General features: G+C 41.5%; 1 protein-coding gene across 1 annotated transcript in view; it reads right to left on the bottom strand.

Moving 5' to 3' along the window:
* The window catches only part of LOC144504500 (echinoderm microtubule-associated protein-like 6), a 376,096-nt gene that overhangs the window by 144,382 nt on the left and 209,131 nt on the right, over positions 1-22,583 (bottom strand). Inside the window, exons 20-24 of the mRNA XM_078229865.1 lie at positions 20,820-20,931; positions 17,814-17,941; positions 16,324-16,465; positions 4,935-5,087; positions 2,254-2,385 (exon numbers count right to left, since the gene is read on the bottom strand). Coding sequence (XP_078085991.1) covers positions 2,254-2,385; positions 4,935-5,087; positions 16,324-16,465; positions 17,814-17,941; positions 20,820-20,931 — 667 coding nt within the window. The remainder of the gene's footprint in view (positions 1-2,253; positions 2,386-4,934; positions 5,088-16,323; positions 16,466-17,813; positions 17,942-20,819; positions 20,932-22,583) is intronic.

The following is a 22,583-nucleotide window of genomic DNA, read 5'->3' as shown; positions in this document are numbered from 1 at the left end:
GAATGGCAGAACCGACTCAATGGGTCAAATGACCCACTTCTGCTCCTGCATCTTATGGTCCTTTGGTCTAAGATGTCCATGATTAGACCATCAGCAGTTTGTAAGTCTGAAATATTGCGGAGTGAGGGGGGCATTGGATATGAGAAGATGGATTAAGTATGTGCATATCATCATCTTCAGTGGTTTCAGCCATAGTAATGGCCGCTCCAATAATGGTAAACACCATCTCTTCCATTGGGTTGAGGACATGTAGGTACGTCCAGGTGTTGCAACCTCCAATTATGTGACACCTTATCTTGCAAGAGGGAGGGAAGTGTGTCAGTAAGTGTGGTGCAACTTGTTTGGGTAATGTGGCTGTCATGATTGAATAGTGTCTGCAAGCTGCAAAATGTGAGGCTTGCAGTAGTGTTAAGAGTGTGAAAGTGAGGTGAAGCTATGGGTATTAGGTATGAGTCATGCTTAATAGAGAATGCCAGTGCGTGAGTGAATGGAGGCTACTGGCTCATTTTCAAGGATATGGAATTTGAAGATGCATTTACTGATCTTGAAAACCGGTATCATTGAAATTTTGGCAGCCAGATTCTCAGGGCTAAGCTGCAAGCATTGATTGGATGCAATAACTATCCGGTCATACTTCTTTGCAATCTCTGCCTGGATGACCTCCTGGTCCCTTGTTTATAGACAACATCTCTCCTGTTGTCCATGTCCTGTACCAAGACCTTTAATGTAGCATCTGAGAATCTTGGCGAATGTTCTCTGCCCTGCTGCATCACTCGTCCCTGTTCTTACAGGTCAGTCTCTCTTCCTCACATCCAGCATCAGTTTTAGCTCAAAAGTACTCACCCTTTAAAAGGTGCAGGGTAGTTTCAAGTTGTGCAGGCTAGCTTTAGGTGGTTAAAAGCAAAATACTGCGGATGCTGGAATCTGAAACCAAAAGAGAAAATGCTGGAAAATCTCTGGTTGCATCTGTAAGGAGAGAAAAGAGTTTTGACAAAGAGTCATCTGGACTCAAAACAATAGCTCTTTTCTCTCTTTACAGAGGCTGCCAGACCTGCTGAGATTTTCCAACATTTTTTCTCTTTGGGTTAGCTTTAGGCGGTGCTAGCATTGTACAAACTTGCTGTGGTGTGCAGTCATGCAAATTTGTGTTTAGCACTGAATGTATGTTACAATAATTTAAATTAACAGGCAGCAGGAGGTTTGCATGCTACCTGCATTGGAAACAATGGGCATATGGGTTAATCTTCCAGCACAATCCCAGTGCCCGTTTTCTGGTGCTATCAAATTTTGACCGAAGTGGGTCTTCGTGATCTTGGATTTGATTGTCATCAATTCTTTGATTCTGCAGCTGGATCAGGATTTTTCATGGGCCACTGTAGCCTTTGGTAAGCTGAACGGTTGATTTGTTCTCTGTCTCTTCCCTCCATGTCTTGTACAGAGCTCTTTTGTTGATTTTCAACTGTTGTGTCGAGGTCTTCAGTTGGGTGCCTTCTTTTCAGGTCAGACTGACAAACTTTTTAAAAAATTGATTTTTGGATATTTCGGGGTCCTCCACTGCAGCCATCATATTTATATTGGTTCTGACAGGCTAAGAAAGGTTGCAGAGATACAGATATCTCTGAACAATAACTGTTTATTGTCTGAACATAACTATTTACAGATAGGCTCTTACTCATGTTACTCGCTCTTACATCATCATGTTTGTGGTATAGTTTCTTTACTCCCAAACATAACCCTTTCTGCCCTGAACACCTTAATACTACATAAAGGGTATGAAGTCTCTGCAGGAAGAGAGAGCTGCAGGAATGCAGTTTTGGTTCATAGGTAATGCTGAGCCATTGTAAGAGGGAACAGCTCCTTAAACCACATGAAAGTTTTATCTCACTAGTAGCAACGAATTGTACTCATCCTGTCATAAATACTCATCTGGTTCTGACGTTTGGAATGCTACAGTGCTTAAGAATGAAGAAGCAGTCCAGACATGATTTCAGTGTTGAGCTTAGTCCTTAAGCAAAATAAAATGCTATTACAATAATATATTACCCTTTCAATGAAGAGGTTTTATACATTACATCTCAAAAGCAGCTAGGCTTAAAGTTAATGACTTTGTACACCATTTGAAACTGACATACCCTAATAAGTTTTGCAACTAAAACTTTTATGAGCATTTTTAAAGTTTTGATTTTGTGATACATTTTTGATTTTGAAATATTTATAGAAAATATTGAAAACACTTGAAAAATAACATCTTACCTTTTACATCCCAGTCTACATGGGTAATGTAGCTAGAAGCCCCTTTACATATACCAACTCTTTTACTTGAAAGCACATTGTAGATGTCCACAAAATTGTCATGCGAAGTTACTGCCAGATATTTTCCTGCATCTAGGAGCACAATAAATGTTATTAGTAGTTCTAAAAACACACACACACAAAGAAAACTAAGATTAGGATTTCATGGATCTCTTGTCCTGCTCACTGCCTTCCTGTCCTTTCAAATCTGTCTCCTTTATTACGGTGGCTTTGTAAGGTATCAGGCAGCTTGCTGGCCCTTGGGTTTTGTTTTGGGGGGGGAGAGGGGGTGGGCTTCAGTGGCCAATTAAACGGTCTCATTCCGCCACTGCTGCTATCTTACAAGTGGCATGGGAAGGAGGAAGCAAGATGGGAAGCTTTCACTATGCTGGCTACTGTTGGGCAGGAAGTTGGAGGAGTTTGGGGGCGGGGATTGCCTTCTCTGGAGGGGTCCCCACCTAACAATTGAAATCCCCCTTCGAGATCATATATCACTATTTGAGACTCCCTCAAAGCCTCTAAAACATAGCTCTTCGCCCCCGCCCCTATTCACTGGGGTCTACCAGACAGGACCATTCAAAATCCCCAGATTTACCTTAAGTCTGGAATCGATGACACTTCTTCTTCATGGACTACTTGTAATCTTAGCAGTGGCCACTACTCAATTTTGGCATTGCTGGGACTACTTAACTGCAAACAATCAGATCGCCAGTGCTGAACTTCCTTCCAGATAAGGAAGTCCCACTCTACTCAATTAAGTAGTAATTAAGTAATATTGCTGCAGGATATTCAGGTTTCAGGTGGGAGAGCTGACCACAGGCTTTTTAGTCAGGGGACATAGGGAATACATCCCCCTCATAAAATCCAGCCCTGAATTTTTAAACTGGTAATGTTTCTGAAAGCAACAGCAACTTGATTTTAGCATAAGTAGCTTACAATTGTGGGAAAGTTGTATAGTGAACTGCTGCACTAAGTCACATTGCAACAGACTGGCGTTGGAATAAACACAAAGGTGGACAGGAAAGAACTTTACTCCCACTCATCCAAACACATAGCACATCCATGCACACTATTGACCTGACACATAATTATGAAATTGCCTAGAACAGGCAAAGAAGGCTGAGAAATTCCTCTAAGGTAGGCTTGTCCAATTGATGGCCCGAGTGCCACATCAGGTCTCTGAAGCCAGTTTTCAAAATGGCGGTCAAACAGGTAAGCTGGAATGGAAGGTTCTGCAAGCAGCTGCTCCTCCAATCACACGCCATTTCTTTCCTAGTGAGAGAGTGAGTGTGAGTGTGTGTGTGTGAGAGAGAGAGAGAGAGAGTGGGAATGATTATACATGTGTTTGTGAAAGTGAGTGTATGCATGTGAGTGAATGAATGTTTGTGTGTGCGTGCGAGTGGGTAGTTGTGTGGGAGTAATTGATTGGGTGTGTCAGAGTGAGTGACTGAGTGGAAGGAAGTGAGTGACTGAGTGTGTGGGGGTGAGTGACTGACTTGGTGGGCATGTGTAACTGAGTGGGTAGGATTTAGAGGACTGAATGGGAGGGTGAATGGCTGACTCAGTGGGTGGGAGTGAGTGACTGACTGGGTAGTGTATGGGAGTGAGTGACTGCGTGGGTGGGGTGTGAGTGAGTGGAGGGGTGAGTGTCATGCACACATGCACGCGTGCACACACACACTGATCCTCCAACATTCTGGTGTTTGTATTGCTTACTCTTTTTAAAAACAACAATTTATTGCTATGATGTTGCTTTACAGTTGTTCAGAAAATGTTTATTTTCTTAAAACCTCAACCTTTATTCAAATTCAGTTTATTGTTGTGCCAATCCTTATCTTTCTAAAATTTGCTCAGAAGTCCCTTGAATGAGAAAATATGCAAATGTGGCCCCAAGGTAAAAGGTTGGACAAGCCTAATATAGAGTATTAGCACAATTCAGTGTCGAGAACTGATTCAGCACAAGGGCAATAATTAACTACTGACATCTGTTGGTGCCCAGCATCAACCAAAGCAGTGACATTGGCAAAGTAGTAATTTTATCAAAATGTTAAACAACACAAATAGTAAAATATGAATATTCCTAACTTCCTATGAGGTGAGAGAGAAAAAAATAATTGTTTGAGTCATTTGGGAACTAATGATATGCTTGGCAGAATGCTGTAGATGTTTTTCTCACACCCTGTGCCAGAAGTTGCAAAAACAATGATATATTGTGGGATGGTGAATTCCCTTTTGGTTCACTCTAAAACAAGCTGTTATTATAAATTCTACATGATTCGGTTCTAAATTATACATTCAATTAAACCTATACACTATGTCACATGTTCTTTTAAATGTATCATTTAATAAAAATAATGTACCATGATTAAAAATAAAAATAGAATGGAAAATTCATCTATTCATAAATAATTGATACCTTTGAATAAATTGAATGGAGTAATCCAATCTGATGTTTCACATAATCATAAAATCATTGATCTTTACACCAACTGCATTCTCAATTTAGTTTACTGGCTTGTCATCCAACATGTTATCCATTCATTGAGAATAATGTTATTAATTCCATGTAAATGCTACAGTAAAACTGTGCTTCCATAATTAACAGGTCTGACTGGAAGTAAAACTTGACTTTTCAGGTGTACCTGGTGAAAATTTGATATCTGATATATTTTCCTTCCTGTGGTGAAAAGACACTATATCCTCTAGAGTATCAGCATTGACTACATGAAAACTCCCATCATTTAACCCAACAGCTAAGACTTTTCCATCTGGTGCGAAAGCACAACATCTCCCACCTAAAAGGAGGAAAAGAAAGGAAGCATCTTAATACTTTCAAATCAATAAATTTAATAACATGTTTTGAGAGCTGCCTTAATAAAGAGAGGCTTTAATTTTCTTTCAACTTTTAGTACAGCATGACTTAACCCTCTCATGTTGAAAGGTTAATTTAGTAAACAAGTGATTGTAATAGCTTTGTGCTACTTCTCTCCTAGGTTTGTTATATTACACGACACCTACCGGATATGTTGAAAGTAGACACTTTTTTCATTTACCATTGACCAGAAACATAACTAGACTAGCCATATAAATACTGTGGCTACAAGGACAGGTCAGAGGCTGGGAATTCTGTGGCAAGTAACTCACCACCTGCTTCCCCAAAGCCTGTCCACCACCTACAAGACGTGTCAGGAATGTAATGAAATACTCTTCACATGCTTGGATGAGCGTGGCTCCAAAAACATTCAAGAAGCTCAACACCATCCAGCCGAACGCAGCAACCTAATCGGCATTCCATCTGTCATCTTAAGCATTCACTATCTCCATCATAAGTGCTATAGTCTGTACCATCCATAAAATACACTGCAGCAACTTACAAGCCTCCTTTGACAGCACCTTAGAAAACTGCAACCTCTACACCTTGAAGAACAAAGATAGCATATGCATGGGAATGCTATCGTCTTCAAGTTTCCTGACTAGCTACACACCATCCTGAGTCAGCTGCTGGAACTGCTTGGAACTGCCTTCCCAACAGCACTGTAGGTGTACCTAAATCATATAGGCCGTAGTTCAAGAAGGCGATTCACCACAACCTTCTAAGAGCTACTTGGAATGGGCAACAAATGTTGACCTTCCCTGTGTCGTTCACATCCCATGAAAAAGTTAAAAAGTCACACAAATTGCTATCGCTTTCAGAAATGACTTATCTGTCTTTACTTAACAATGCCATTAAGTGGTCCATTCCTTCCATTTCAGATCCAGAAGCTCCACACAACCCTCAAGGGGGGAGAAGGAGAGGAGTAGGTGGATGAGGAGGAAGAAAACCCTACAGAACAAGAATCACCATTCCACCCTACGTAGTGGCATTGGTTCAATACAAGAGCACCTGTTATCCTCTACAGCTAGCTGGGCCAGATAGTCCTGTCCAAAGCCAAAAAGTCCCAGCAGTCTACGGAGGACTGTCAATGGTCATAATTCCTCGAGGTATCCTAGCAACACCATCTGAAGTTCCCTTAATCCTTCAACTTCCCAAGCTGTAGGGACTGGAGAAACACATAGGTGTACTAGAATAAGTAACCAAACACACAAGATAGGGATTAGGGCTTTGGAGAAGCAAGATTATAGATAGGCATCAGTCATTTGCCAAATCAAGATGTGAAATAAAGGTTGCAAGATTTTATTATAAACTGACAGCATTTTAGCTGCTTTGGGTGCTGTTTCAGATCCAAAATGGCCTGTGTGTCATGCATTTATGCTTTTAGTAAGACTCCATTTTGGGTAGGGTATTAAGCAGGCATTAAGGAGGGTGTATCAGAAGAATGTAGAGTTGGCAGATCTTGACATCAACCAGCATGTAACACTAATTTGAGCTGAGCAATGCTATTTCTTGACCTCAATACTTCAGCTAACATCCTTCCTTAATCTTGCATATGTTTAGCAGCAGAAAGGTGCCCCACCAGGAGCGTATGGTGATTTTTATTGTTACTTAAAGTTGAAGTCTGCATGATGTGGTGTGGCACATGGTGATGACCTTAGTTCTCACTTCCAAGAGTTCTGCTCACAACACTTGTTCCCAGTCAGGGAGAATGAGGAGAGACAGCAGAGGAAGACAACCCTCTTGAAGATGGAGGAGGAGAAAGGGGAAATGGTCTGTCAGCAGGGAGTATTTCTCCTATCTAAACTATAGTCTCTATATGGTCTCTAATTCACCAAGGAGGTCTTTATTAAAGTACGCCATTTTTGCAAACAGACCTGTAGCTTGCAGGATGAGTACAACATTGCCAGTGGCTGTAAATGTGACTGTGGCCTTTAACTTCTTTGTGTTGGGGACTCCTTCAAGCTGAAACATATCCAACATCTTGAACTTTACCATCCATTGTTGTAAAAGGGAGGGCACACATACCCTATTCAGAGTGGGGAATACATTGCATTTTCTCTTTCCAGAGAGACGCAGGTAGTGCGAACAAATGGCTTCGCTAGCGTAGGGGTCTTCCTGATGGTGCAGAATACCATTAATTCCATGCATACACATTGTTTTGCAGGTGCGATATTTAAATCAAGAAATATATCAGATCTCAAAGGATTCCACTCCCTCAAGGTCCAATTAATGTGTACAAAGCAGCGTTCAAATCAATGCCCAATATTCTGGTAGCAATTATGGTGCCTTTATTTAGTGCCAAACCATTGTACAATCACCTTTTGAACCACCATGAGGAACTATTGGCTGTCTACAGGGCAATCTGACTCATGACTCTAGTATACAACCCACACACACTTCGGCAGTATTTATATAACAAGAACAATGCTGCCACCCAAAATGACATCAAGTGGACTATTGTGTTCTCCAAGTAACGTTTTTACTACCTGGACCATTCTGAAGGAGCCCTGCAGATTCTTCAGACTCCATCTCACAATTCATCAGTGTGAAAGGCGTAGTGCCCAATCTTGCAATCATGAAGGCACAATCCTTGCAACCAGGTATACAGAGCAGCTGAGCATGCAGAGGAGGGGAGAAGAGAGACAGGAAGATAGGAAGCATCAAACATAATTCCTTTCCAACTAAGCTATCTGTAGTGGCTCATACGACCACTGTTCCTGTAAACACAACTCCAATTCTTCATTTATCAAGAGTCCTACACTTTACCTAATCAGCATTACATACACACTTTAATAATCAACCCATCCAATATTTCTTACAAAGGTCAACTAATTACCCTTGCATATTCTCTTAGTACCCATTTTGCAGGATCCTTTGCCTTTCTTAATGTTCCTTTACCATGCCATTTCCAATGGCTGCAAAATGGCTGACTGAGGTTGCTTACTCTCAATGGCAGAGACTGCAGATAGGTTTTCAGGAGGACCTCGGGCAGCTCTGCCTCTAGAAGGTCCAGAGGACTGCACCAACTCAGCTTGGATGGCAACAGTCTGGGCAGGTCTGCTGGATTCCTCCATGCTCCTCCTCTGGTGCCGGACACCTCCACGGTCCTTGACAGTGATAGCAGGTTTTCTGGCAGCTCTACTTCAAGCATTTCATAGTGCATGCCCTTCCACCTTTTCTGTGTACTGCCTCATAAAAGTCCTCATCTGAGTCCACTGGAGCAGAACTCATGCGCAACCTCACCCTTGCTACCCTTTCCCCCTGTCCTGGCTGCAGACCACTCTTGCCCAGTGTCTGAGCACATCCAGACCTTGCTGCCAAGCTAGCCTCTAAAGTATGCAAAATGCCAGAATCTGAGCTAGTGGCTGTGAGTGTGAGACCAAGTCCTTCCTTCCTTTTCCACACCTTGATCCAATATCCCTGTTGGCCAACAGGCAGTTCCTCGGTATATGAAAGGAGGAAGTCACAAGTACCAAGTTGTGATGCAGTCAGGGGAGGGGGAAACCAGATGATTCATGTCATCAGTAGTTTTACATCAGAAAAGATTGTGGGATGAGGCAGATGTGGGATTGGGAAAACAATAATTGGTAGGAGCATACTGCCACCTTTGGCGCTTTCAGCCCCACCACTGGATATGGTCTCAATCTTGGCCACTTCAATGTTGACAAGTCCTGTCTCATCCACTTCACAGAATGTAGCTGTGTTCATCACCTGCCAGTTATGTGTCACCTTGTCCAGCAAGAAGGAAGGAAGTGTGTCAGTGTGGATGATGCTCTGCCATGTTTGAAAACTGACAAAGTGTGTAAGCTATGAGACATGGGCAGTAATTTGCAGTAACAGCAATTGTCTGAAGGGACGATGAAACTATGATTAGGAGATTTGAATCTCCTAATGTTGGTACATTTTAATAGGAAAGGTGCTAGAAGTCATAGGGGTTTCCTCTGAGAAGACAAGATGCATAACATGGCAGAAAACAGGCTCCAAGATACTCTAGTGCAGCACTGGATGACTTATTGAGGAGGTAGACAGGAGAAGTGTGGTCCTCAATCCACAGCAGTCTAGGGTGATGACAAAAGTAGAGAGGGCAGACAACTGTTGGCAGAAGTCTAGCTCTGAGGACCTGGGTAGCAATGCAGCAATAAGTTCAATGAATATACTTTAGAGTGAATTCACCTTCAAATGACATATTCTTATAATTAAACCGTGAGTCTAGTACTCTTCTCAATAGACCAGCCACCCCTTCACTCAACTTCCAACAATCTCCATCAATCATGACTCATAGCTCACATTCATCTCACCTTCACACTTCGAACAAAGACAAGAATATGACACAAAATAAATATTAGCTGGCTATTCACACCAGTAGGATTCTCCCAGAGTTACCCAGTTGTGCGGATGGTTTCAATGGGAAAACCCATTGACAACCGTAGGACAAGATAATCTTGCCAGCAGCGAATGGCACGCATCCTCCCACAGCCAAGAAACATGCAGTTAGAGGCCGAGAATCTCGCCCATAGTGTTGTGTATTCATGTTTGTCTTTAGAGGTCTTTTTAAGAGTTTGATCACGTGACATACTGGGGTATGCAGCTTCACTTTTAAAATATGACAAAGAAAATTGGTGACAAGGTGGTTGAATTCACACTGCAAAAACCCAAAAGTAACAATTTTTAATTTCTAAGAAGTTGATAATACTCCGGTAACTGCAGAACAAGTTAAGTAGTATACCAGGACTGATCCACTTCTGAGAGAAATTTTGGACAGAAGTGTTACTTATGGCAAGACTATAGGAACAAATCTTATGTCAACTGAAAACTTAAACTCAGTACAGGCTAGTTGTCTCCTCTGCACAATGAGGGTCACCATTCTATCAGTATTAAGAAAACATGTTTCAAACAACTTCGTGAAGGTCATTGCAGGATAGTAAGGATGAAGGTGATTTTTGATGGCCAAGACTCAACAGCAAAATTTGAAGGCAGGGATGTGTTTGACATGTGCAAAAGTTTGAAACTAGTGCCATTACACCCATGGGAATGGTCAGAAGGGCTATAGCAAAGAGTCCATATCAATTATGCCATCGGTTCAAAAGGCCTATGTTCCTCATTGTGGTAGATGTGTGCCGAAAATGGCCTGAATTTGCCATTATGAAGACTATGTCCTCAGAGAATGATAGAGACAGGATGAGATTTTTGCAAGATTCAGGTACCCCGAACAACTTGTTAGTGACAATGGGCTACAGTTCATTTCACATGAATTCATGGATTATCTAAAGAAGAGCAGAATCCAACACATCCAATCTGGTCCTTATTATCCTGCCACAAATGGATTGGCTGAAAGGTTTGTCCAAGCAAGAAGCATCAGTTGAAAATGACTCATGAGCAAGGTTCACAATCAAAAGGACTGAGCCAATTCCTGATGACATACAGGAATATGACACATTCGACAACCAAAGTCCTCAGCATTACTCATGATAAAACATCAGTTATGCATAGCATTTGATTTGCTGAAGCCACCTAAGACAAGGGAAATTGTTGAGAGGAAACATTGAGAAGTGGATACCTGCCATCGCATTAGCACAAACAGGAGCAGTCTCCTACAGTGAAAACTTGGGACAATGTGGTGTGGAGAGGATACGCTGACCAACTCTTAGCAACTAGAACAGGCCTGCCAGAAATAGAGTCAAATGAGAGTCCGCAACAAACTGCCGTGTGAAGACATCGTCACACCCAAGAACTTGACAATACCTGAAATAACTGCGGAAGACAGTAAGTGCCCAGTTGAAGATATTCCAATGTCGAGTCAACCTGCAACTCCTATGTCGACTCCAGTGGAGGCAACAACAGATGGCATCCAGATTCAACCAAAAACACCAGAGGTTGGAGTCAGTATAAAAAAATCAGACCTCTCCATTTCAGCACAAATCCAAGTCTTTACTGTTCTTTAGTCATGATTCTTCTTAATTAATTCATTCATTTTTTTTCTTCTTGAAGCAAGCTTGGATACTCCATTCTCAGGAATCTGATTTTTCCAAGAGTTTTTAAATAGTAATTGCTGGCCACTGAACTATTTAGAAGTTTTTCAGAATTTGCTTTGTCCTGGAACTTACAAGTTTTAGGTCGCCCCTGCTAGGTCTACTGTGTCTGCACACTGAGAATTGAAGCTGGACTTCCAAAAAATATCATGGCATCTTCTGCTGCAGTAAGAAATCTTAAACATCTGCCTTTAGCCTCCAAACCTTTGTTTGGAAATTTTCCCTGCCGATTTTCCTCTGCATGCTGCTGCAAATTTTTCTTTAGTCTTGCAGGATTGTAGTTTTTCTGTGCATTTTTTGCTAGGTTTCAGATTTTTGATTTGCTGCCACCATGTTGTAGGATGTTTAATACCATTCGGCAAGTCTCAACAAAGTCTTTGTAGTCTTAAGTAAGTTAACTGTATGTCTTTATTAACCACAAGAACTGCATACATAAAAACAATGAAGGGATCACGGTAATGAGCGTGCTTGCTTCTGCACACAACTCTGTCCGACACTAAACTGATCCCGACGTACGGGTCATATGCTCTTTCATCATTGTGTGGTTGGTACTGTACTCAGTCCTACATTATCCCCATATGTGCCAGATCATTATACTACAAGGTGTGGCAAAGGTTAGTCAGGCAGGCCCTGGAAAAGTGTTGGGCGATGGTGGTGGTTGGTGAGGGCAAGGGCAATGCCAAAGAGACAGCCATTTCTGCTGGGGGGTCCGTCCCTTCATTGAATAAATAGTGTGTAATCAAGAGGGGTCTGCCCTCAAGCCTGCAGGAGGCCACTAGGTTTCAGGCAGTTTCTACACACTGTGGCAGCCCAATTGGCCTCTAGGAAGAAGGGCCATCCAACATCTTCTTGGCTGTTGGCAAAGATGGGCACACAACTGTTGCCCTCCCTCCTGATTTTTCAAACCTCCCTGCCACGAATACCACTCCTGCAGGCACTGTAAATCATGGCTGTGGAGTCAAAAATCATGTGTAACCCTCAAGCTGGATTATAGGGCAGGGGAAAATTGGTCCAGGTGTATAGATGTAATTCAATTGCCATTTTAAAGTCAAATATTGTGTCCTTGGATAATACTTATAAAAAATCTTCCAGTAAATTTGGAGACAGAAGTAAATTTGGTTGGATCATAGGAGGAAGTATCTAGGTGAAAGAGCTATTACTATTACAGCTTAACATGTTTAATTAGGTATTTTCCAATTTTTATTACAATATAAACACTGAAAGAAGAACATTTACTGGAAATACCTCAGAAAATCAATCATGGCCTAAATCTACTTTTACTGATCACTATTATTGAACAATGGAGCCCAGTTATATGGAAATTGTCAGATAACATTGCAATAGTTCTGGCAAATTAAAAAGGTGAGCATGATCAAACAAGCAAATGAAAAGGATGAATATGTAATATTCCTGTTTATTGTGACTTGAGACCACAAATACGGTAGTCGAATGCATTGTTTAAAAAAAGGAACATTGTTATATGAATAAATAACCAACAACAACAGCAACTCAGCAAAACAGTAATAGCAGTAATAACTATGAAAACAGAAGCACTAGTAAAACAGGTCTTGTTTACAGGTCACCCTCTTGCAGGCTGAAAAAGCCTGTAAATCATAGAGTCATAGAATCCCTACAGTGCAGAAGGAGGGCGTTCGACCCATCGAGTCTGCACCGACTCTCTAACATATCATCCTACCCAGGCCCTATCCCTGTGACCCCACATATTTACCCCACTAATCCCCTTAACCTACACATCCTGGGGCACCGGAGGCAATTAAGGATGGCCAATCAACCTAACCCACAAATCTTTGAAGTGTAGGAGGAAACCGAAGCACCAGGAAATCTGGATGAAACAATCCAGATGAGACTTCAGCCTTCTACCTAACAACAATTCAGCTGGAGAGTGTCTAGTTGTGGATTGTGGTGTGATACAATACTGGAATAAAAATCTTTAGAGCTTCGTACTCACCTGCCGTTCCCTTCAATCCCTCGACCAAACCATTCAAAGACGGATGAAACGGCACAGTACACAGGTGACATGTACGATTCTTTTGCATGAATTCTTTAAATAACTCATTTGTAAACAAAGTGCTGTCATCCAAAAGAAGTGAAGCAGGTCAACCATGAGTTACAAAAATGTGATGTAGCTTCTCAATTGTCACAGGAGCTGTAATATTACTCATTATATGTGCTCCCAGCCATTTTGAATGCGCATCTATGACCACTAAAAACATGTGGTTCATGAAAGATCCCACAAAGTCCACATACAATCTGGGCCATTGTCTCTTAGGCCACTCCCAAAGATGAAGTGGGACAGGTGGCACCATGTTTCTGATTCATCTGATATATCACCTTGTCCTTCAAGTCCAAATCCATATTAGGCCACCAAACATATGACCTGACTAGACTTTTCATTCCAGAAGCACCCAGGATGAATTTCATCCATGACTTGCAAATCACCAGGGGGGCAGAACGACCACTCTTGGCCCCCACAGTATGCACTATGCTTCATGTAAGGTTTCAACTCATCATCTCCTATGATAGTTGGCCTTCCTTGCATCAGAAATCTTTTAACTGGCGACAGAATAGGATCTCAGTCTGTCACTGCTTAATCTGCTTTGCACTTATTAGAGAACGTGCAAGTCGCTCAAGTATAAAAACTGTCTTGGGAGGACACAATATCTTGGATGGCAAATCCAGTAAAAGGGAGACGACTCAATGCGTCTGCATTTGTGTTCTTTCCCTACTCTGCTTATTGATAAGCTGACAATATAAGCGTCCAGCATTGTGTTCTTGCTGAGGCCATGGGAGAAATACATTTCGACTCACTGAAAAGACTCATCAACAGCTTGGGGTCAGTACATATGGTGAATGAATGATCATAGAGATATTGATGGAATCTTTTCACTGCAAAAAAGAAAGGTAGACCCTCTTTGTCCAACTGTGAATATTCCTTTTCAGCCTTTGTCAGTGTCCGACATCAAAACCGATGGGTTTTTTGAACTTGTTCTCCAATAAATGACAAAGCATCACCCCACATCAGAGGGCAAGGAAGGAATCACACAACAGGATAGGTTCCCTATCTGGATCAAAATGGATTGGCAGATTAGCCAATTGCAGCAATGCTTTCACGTACTTGAAAGTCTCCTTCTATGTGGACTCCCATTTCCATCTATTTTCTTTGTGCACAAGTAGACACAGTGGAGCCAACACTGTAGAGAGGTCTGGTAAAAACTTACCATAATAGTTTAACAAGCCCGAATATGACCCGAGTTCGGCCACGGTCCTGGGCTCCAGTGCTTCCTTAATGGTTCGCGTTTTCCCCTCCAAAGGAGATAAGCCTTGCGCTGTGATTCTGTGGCCTAGATACTCTACAATTTGTGCCTGGGAAACACACTTGCTCCTCTTCAGAAACAGTCTTGCCTCTGAAAACCTTTTTAAAGCATGATCCAGATTGCTGAGCTGTCCTCCTCAGTCTTCCCCATAATTAGAATGTCATGCAAGTAGACTGCAACTGGTGGCACAGTGTTAGCACTGCCTATTCACTGCACAAGGGACCCAGGTTTGATTTTGGCCTTCGGTTATTGTCTGACAGGAGTTTAAACGTTCTCCGTGTCTGTGTGGGTTTCCTCTGGGTGCTCCAGTTTCCTCCCAAAAATGTGTAGGTTAGGTGGATTGGCCATGTTAAATTGCCCCTTCTTGTCCAAAGATGTGTAAGTTAGGTGGATTAGCCATGGTAAATGCGCAGGGTTACAGGGATAGGGCGGAGGAGAGGGCCTGGGTGGATGCTCTTTCGGAGAGTTGGTGCAGATTTGATGGGCCAAATGCTGCCCTGTAGGGATTCTATGGTTCTATAAACCTGATGAATGCTTTGCAACAGGTTGTCCATAGTCCTTTGAAAGATTGCCAGACTGGAGGATACCCCAAAAACCAAACAATTGTATTTGAACAGCCCTTTATGCATGTTAATGGTCACATACTGCTTCAAATCTTCCTCTGGCAAGAGTTGTTAATTAACTGGCTCAGTTTTGAAAACATCTTGTCTTCCTCAAGAGTTGAAAAAAATCTTCCATCTGAGATAATGGATGAGCATCTAACTTAGAAACCTGGTCGTCACCACATATGTACACTGTACCATCATTTTTACGGACAGGAATAATTGGAACTGCCCCACGAGAAAACTGAGTAGGCTCAATGATTCCAAGCCTTTGCAGGCATTGCAACTCCTCCTCCACTTTCCTTTTGGCATAGGGCATGGTCCTGGGCATGAAAAAGTGAGGGCATCCTGAACAACTTCACAGTAGTACCACGGAATATACCCAGTTCATTCTTGAATACGCCCAGATACTTCTTGACATCATCGGTCGCCCTCGTGCGCTTGATCTCACCCCACTTCAATGGAATTTTGCTGAGCCAGTCACATCCTAGCAAACTCAGCCCTATCCCTTTGAGCACAGTGAGACGTACCTTTGCTTCTTGACTGTTAATGCAATATGGACTTCCAACGCTCCGAGCAAAGGTGTGAACTGTCCGATGATTAATCTCTGCCGGTGTAAGGGCTGGTGCTCGGTTAGAGTCCCGTGTTGACTTGTAGATCTCTTCACTAATTACAGACATGGAGCCTCCTGTGTCCACCTCCATCTTGATTTGCTTACCATTGACCACTGTAGTAAAAATAGGCTCTGCTTGTGCCTTGTTCACATTAAACATGCTGTAAGTTTGCTCCGCCGCCTGCTCACAGCTATCTAGATGATGTGTCGCTGATTGAGGCTTCTTTGAATTTAAATTTTCTTGCTCAGTCTTGCAGACTGAAAAAGCCTGAAAAGTCTACACATGCTCAGAACCCTCAACTGATGCCAGTAAAACAATTACATGGGAGAAAGACTTATAAGAACACTCTGTACTCAAAATGACACTCTGTATTAATAAATTGAATACACCAAACATTTTCAAATTAATTTGCATAACATGGGCTCTTCTGCATGATCAGTTCCCATGAAATATTCAGAGTGAAAATGTTAATTCTTTGTATAAACAGGTTTTCAGTACTAAATAAATTTATGAAATATGACCAAAAGTGTCTCTTTTGACCTACTAAGCCAACTAAGAAAACAATTTAGTATTTACCTTTTTTAAGTTTACGTACTGCTAGCATACGATGGTTAAAGGAGAGTTCCCAGATTCGCAATGTTTTGTCATCACTTACAGTTGCACAGATGGGAAGATTAGGATGAGCTGCAAGACCCCAGACCTCCCCTTCCATATGACCCTAATTGGATTAAAAAAAACACTTTATTGCTCATCATTTATAATCAAAATATTGAAAGCAGAAAGACAAATTAAAATCAGATTTAAATTGGATAATTGTATGTATTTATTAAGCCTTTTTGCTAATATACGTATATAAAAGATACCTGCTTCAGCTGCATTGATATTGGAAAGATTAACTGAAGAAATTTGTTATTTTAACCCTCAGCCTGTTACATAATATTTGCATTCAAACAATTTTTTAAATTATAAGCAGCAATTTGTTCTGTTTCAAAATTATTCTTAATCTAACTATCTAAACATCTACATAATTCCAATATAAAAATATTTGTATCAATTTGCATCTATTGCATGTTGCTTCCACTGTTTGGTATGCTTGTAGTCCTGCAGCTAATGACCTCCTCCTGTTCCTTCTCTGTCACTCTGCAACCTACTTTCAGTTCAGTTCAGTCAGATAAATTTGCTGGAACAGTTTTCAGCTTCAGTTCTAAATTATTCTTTTTTTAACAAAAAAATTAGGATAGAGAGGCAATATAAACTAAATACTGCAATTTTAAAGGGAATACACCAACGGATACAAGTAGACGGAAATCCCTAATTACAGTTCATATTTGGTAAATTCATTTCTAACACTGACTCAAATTTTATGGAGTCCTCTGCCAATGAGGGCACAGCCAACAAGAGGCTCTTTTCAGCCCTCAGAGCTTCTTTGCACAGATCTGGGAGGTCCCTGTGAAGATCCGCACCACCTTTGGCAGCAGCTGAGGACATCACAGGCACCTCAACCGCACATATATGCAAAATATACTCTTTGCAGTTGCGGAATTACCATATACCAAATGGGATAATTTATTGTTCAACAGCAACTGCTCAGCACCTCTCCTCTGTGGCTAGGCCACAATGCCAGTTTCCTTTTGAGGCTCGAGATGGCACCCCAGTTATACTGTTAATTATGCAAGTGCCTGCTAATCATTACATCACCCTGATCCAAGAATTTGGGAACGGGTCACTGGTACATTTTGCACTCCTATCACTGATGTATTCCCCTTGAATCCAAAGCTCCACCTGATCTGTAATAATTAATCAAATAAATTGATCCAACAAATTTAAGTGCTTATAAATCACATTCAGGAGAGAGTAGCAATCGCTTGTAAATCTTTTAAATATGACTAACACCCAGAGGAAAATTACCCCACAATGTCCATCATTTCAAAGCAGCTATTAAAAAATAAAATGCTGGACCATATTGCTGAATAATCAAGTTAAGCTCTGAAGTATTGAGTATACTGTCCTCTAGTCATGCTGTGCTTTGAATTCTTTATTTTATTGAATAGCAAAGAGATTATTACCTGAACCAGCAGGGTGATAGGTCCGCTTTTATCTATTTCAAGTATTTCACCGTTCTTGGTTCCTACAAGTATATGGCCATGTCCCAATGTAATGGCACGTAATGAAGGATTGTCTTCCAGAAGTAAACCTGAAAAGACACCATAGAATCATACAGGTTTCTGCATAAGAGTAACCTATGTCACCCATTGTCTCTGGGCCAGACCGATCTACTGTATTCCTGTTTCTTTATTCATTTCCTATACTATTTTATATTTTCATTCATCAAATGTTTAACTGATATCCTTTTAAATGTTCTGACTGATACATTAGTATAAATGGCTGCTGCTCTCAATTTTTGCAAATCTTTGCATAAAAACATTTTCTAACCTCCTTTTTACACTTCAAATTCATTTTGTGTTGTTTTTATGCAAAGCTGAATGCTTTTGTTAACTTTATTTTAAATTATACTATTTCCCCATTTGTGTCCCAAAAAAAGGTAAGTTCACCAAGTGATAAACACTAACTTTAGTACTGAACACAGTGTTGCTTGATTACATGAAATAGGGCAAAAGAGTAACAGTGGCCTGGATTTTGTGATGGTGCTATTGTTAGTGTTCGCTGTATGTGAAAATACGTAAAATATTTTCTTAATGGGGAGAGACGAGGAGCTATAGATGAGCAAAGGGGATTAAATACCCCTTTACACAGCTTGTGCACATGTACAAAAGTAATCATAAATTCTAACAGTTTACCTTTATTTCAAGGGATTTGGAATACAAAAGTGAGGAAATTATATTTGAACTATCAAGTCATACTTAGTCATGCTCAGATCCCACCTAGATTGAGTGCTGCATTCAGTGAACTCCAGGAACGATGCATTGGTGATGGAAGGGCTACAGTGCAGATTTTCCAGAATGATATCACAGTTTATAGGATAATATAATGAGAATAGGTTGCATAAACATGGTAGTATTGAGCCCGAATTGTCCGGTGTTGTCTTCAATTCCATGGGCAGGATCATTTAGACAAAGGAGTTGTGCATCTATTCCATTTGGGGTGTTCCTTCGACGGGAATCCTTTCAGTGGTCAGAAGCTTTGGAGCATGATCAAGGGTTTCCGGGGGGTGGGGAGGGTCGACAGGGAAGAACATCTCAATATTTTGTTTCAGATTACACATCTGCTACAGGTTTCCTTTCCCCGACTGCAAGAAAGTTAGAACTGACGGATTGTGGGGATGGAATTCTGGAGATTAGGGACTTGGCAGCTGAAGACATGGTGGAGTAAATAAAATTACCGTTGCTCAAGAAATTAAGTTATGCATGGTGGCATAGTGGTTAGCACTGCTGCCTCACAGCGCCAGGGAGCTGGGTTCAATTCCTGGCTTGGGTCACTGTCTGAGCGGAGTCTGCACATTCTCTGTGTCTGCATGGGTTTCCTCCGAGTGCTCTGGTTTCCTCCTACAGTCTGAAAGACATGCTGATTAGGTGCATTGGCCATGCTAAATTCTCCTTCAGTGGACCTGTACAGGCAATGGAGTGTGGAGACTAGGGGATTTTCACAGCAACTTCATTGCAATGTTAATGTAAGCCTACTTGTGATATTAATAAATAAACTTAAACTTAATTATGAGGTTTATACCTGAAGCAGGCTATTTGGCTCAACCAGTCCATGCTGGCATTTATGTTCACTCAAACCTCCTTCCACCTTTATACATCTAAATCTATAATAGTAACACAATATTCCCTTTTCCCACATATATGTTTGAATGGCCTCCCCTTAAATAAATACATCTATATAATTTGCTTCAACCACTCCCTGTGGTAGCAAGCATTACTTAACCGTGGCCCATTATAGACCAGCAAGCACAGTGATGAGTGGAGGGAATTGATGTGAGTAAGGACAGTGCAGCAGATTTTGTATGCCCTCGAGTTTTTATAAAGGGTAGAACGTGCATTGGAATAGTTAAATCTAGAGGTAACAGAAGCATGGATTAGGGTTTCTGCTGATGAGCTGAGGCAGGAGTGGAGTCAAGCAATGTTAAGGAGGTGGAAAAAGACAGTCTTAGTGATGGTGCAGAAAAATGGTCAGAAGCCATCTCAGGAGCAAAACCGGCACTGATGTTGCAAATAGTCCGGTTCACACTCAGACCTTTGCGGAAAAGGAATAGAGTTAGTGTCTAGAGAATGGAGTTTGTGGCAAGGCCTGATGACAATGGCTTTGGTCTTCCCAATATTTAATTGGAGGAAATTTCTGTTTGTTTACACTGCACATCAGGCGAGCAGTTTGTCAATTTATAGACAGTGGAGGGAACAAGAAAGGTGATGGTGAAGTAGACCTGGGTATTGTCAGTGTACATGCGGAAACCAACAGTAACCCAGAGGATGTCACCAAGAGAAGCAGGTACATGTGAAATAGGAGGGGGCTAAGGATAGATCCTTGGAGGTTAGCAGACTAGGAAAAACATTCCACCAGTCAGTGTTTTAGAGATCTCACTACGCAAAGGATTTGGCATTACAGGAATCCTGCACCAATCGGAATTTTGAGACATTGGTTAGGAAGAACCAAGTTCCACTCTCCTGTAGTCCAACTTGCACTGTTGATTGGCTCTCCAAACTTATATATTTCAGGGCCCACATTTAAAGTAAGAAACATGAGAAATGGGAACAATAGTTAGTCACCAATTAACAAGATCTAAGATCAGCCATGATCTTATTGAATGCTGAAACAGGTTTGAAGGTCTGTTTGGCTTACTTCTGCTTCCAATTTATGTTTCTTACTATATAAATGTATACAAAATTTAATCATTTTCTGTTATGGGCAGAGCTCTGAACTGCCTCTGGAATCAATGGTGAAAGTTGAACTCTTGGAGGCAGATTCTGGTTCTGCCAGATCTCTGAACCTTTTTATTTTAAAACGCTGACTGTGTACCTCTTGTGTAAACCCCTTGCATTGTGCAACCACCTATATAAAAATATCAAGATCGACAGAAAGTACATGAATTTAGTTAAGCTACTGTTAAGATGTACCTTTGGAGCCAGGTGATAGGGCTGCTCTCTTGATAGCATATGTCTTTAAACATCTCTCAAATATATCATCCCAGAGTTCAACAATACCATCTTTGCCACCTGTTACAAATCCCTTAAAAAAATAATTATAGTGATTAGCAGATTAAAGTACATTTTCAGTTTGTATGAAATGTATCAAATGATCCATGAGAAAAATCTGTAAGGTTAGTCCTTCATTCTTATTGGAATAAACTAAAGGAAGAGGATAGAAGGTTTCCTGCAATTAGTATGGCAATTTATATCAAACAATTCCAGAAGATAAATGTTAGAAATGAATTGCACAGAGTGAATGCTAATGTCCAATTTGTATACAATGTGGCTGCAAAATTCAGCATATTTTCAGTGCTATAGGTGCCGTTTTACATCTGCACCATGTGTACATTTTTCTGGTGTGGGCCATGCAGGTGCCATTTTGGGTAGATTGGTAGCAACACTGGTAGAAGCAACAATAAATGCTGCAGCGCTCTTTGGGGGGTTTTCTACTTCATATAGCACCTTTAGCATAGCAAAATGTCCCAAGGTGCTTCACAAGGATTATCAAACAAAATCTGATGCCAAGCCACATAAGATATTAAGGCAGGTGACAGGGCAGGCTTCAAGGAGTGCCTTAATGGAGGAAAGAGAGGCTTATGGCGGGGGGGGGGGGGGGGGGGGGGGGGATGGTGGTGAACTTGTGCAGATGCAGCAGACTACAATGAATTGTAACATGTGCTCTCTAGAATACTACAAGGTTCCTTCAGAGCAGTCCAGGCAGCTGAAGTGTTGCTTAAGTACTCTGACGGTCTGTTCAATTATATTTCAGGTGGCAGCATGGCTCTCATTATAGGAATGCTACCCATTCATCTATAAATGGGTTATGCGCCAGAATAATGAACCGGTGGTCAACAGATAGCCCTTGTTGTTCTGTAGCCACCCTATAGTCTCTTCAGGTGGTTCAGTGGACTGGCTGAAAATAAAGACATCAAGACTATTCCAGGGTAGTGGGCATAATTTAACTGCATAATGTATTGAGTATAGTTGTATACCAACAGCACATTGGAGTAAAACCCTTTACGGTTACATTGTTACATTGAATGCTCAGTCATCAATCATCAGATGCTGCATCATAACATAAGAACATAAGAAATAGGAGCAGGAGTAGGCCATCTAGCCCCTCGAGCCTGCCCCGCCATTCATCAAGATCATGGCTGATCTGAAGCGAATCAGTTCCACTTACCCACCTGCTCCCCATATCCCTTAATTCCCTTATCGATCAGAAATCTATCTACCCGTGATTTAAACATATTCAACGAGGTAGCCTCCACCACTTCAGTGGGCAGAGAATTTCAGAGATTCACTACCCTCTGAGAGAAGAAGTTCCCCCTCAACTCTGTTCTGAACCGGCCCCCACTTATTTTGAGGCTGTGCCCTCTAGTTCTGGTTTCCCTTCTAAGTGGAAAGAATCTCTCTACCGCTACCCTATCCAGCCCCTTCATTATCTTATATGTCTCTGATGCACTATCAATCGAGCCGAGACTAGTTGAGGGCAAGACAAACAGGCTTTTATTGGCAAGAACTTGGAGCCATCCCTGTCGGTGATCGGGTCTGAACTGAAAGCAAGGGGGGTGGAGCCACCGCCTTTATACCCAGACCAGGGGGAGGAGACTTGGGTGGAACCGACAGGGATGTGTCACATATACAGGTAATGAGAAATACTAACTACAGTGGTTAACCACCACAGATAAC

Source organism: Mustelus asterias, chromosome 15 (genome assembly GCF_964213995.1).
Source record: "Mustelus asterias chromosome 15, sMusAst1.hap1.1, whole genome shotgun sequence".
NCBI lineage: Eukaryota > Metazoa > Chordata > Chondrichthyes > Carcharhiniformes > Triakidae > Mustelus > Mustelus asterias.
This window is presented reverse-complemented; position numbering and strand designations above follow the sequence as displayed.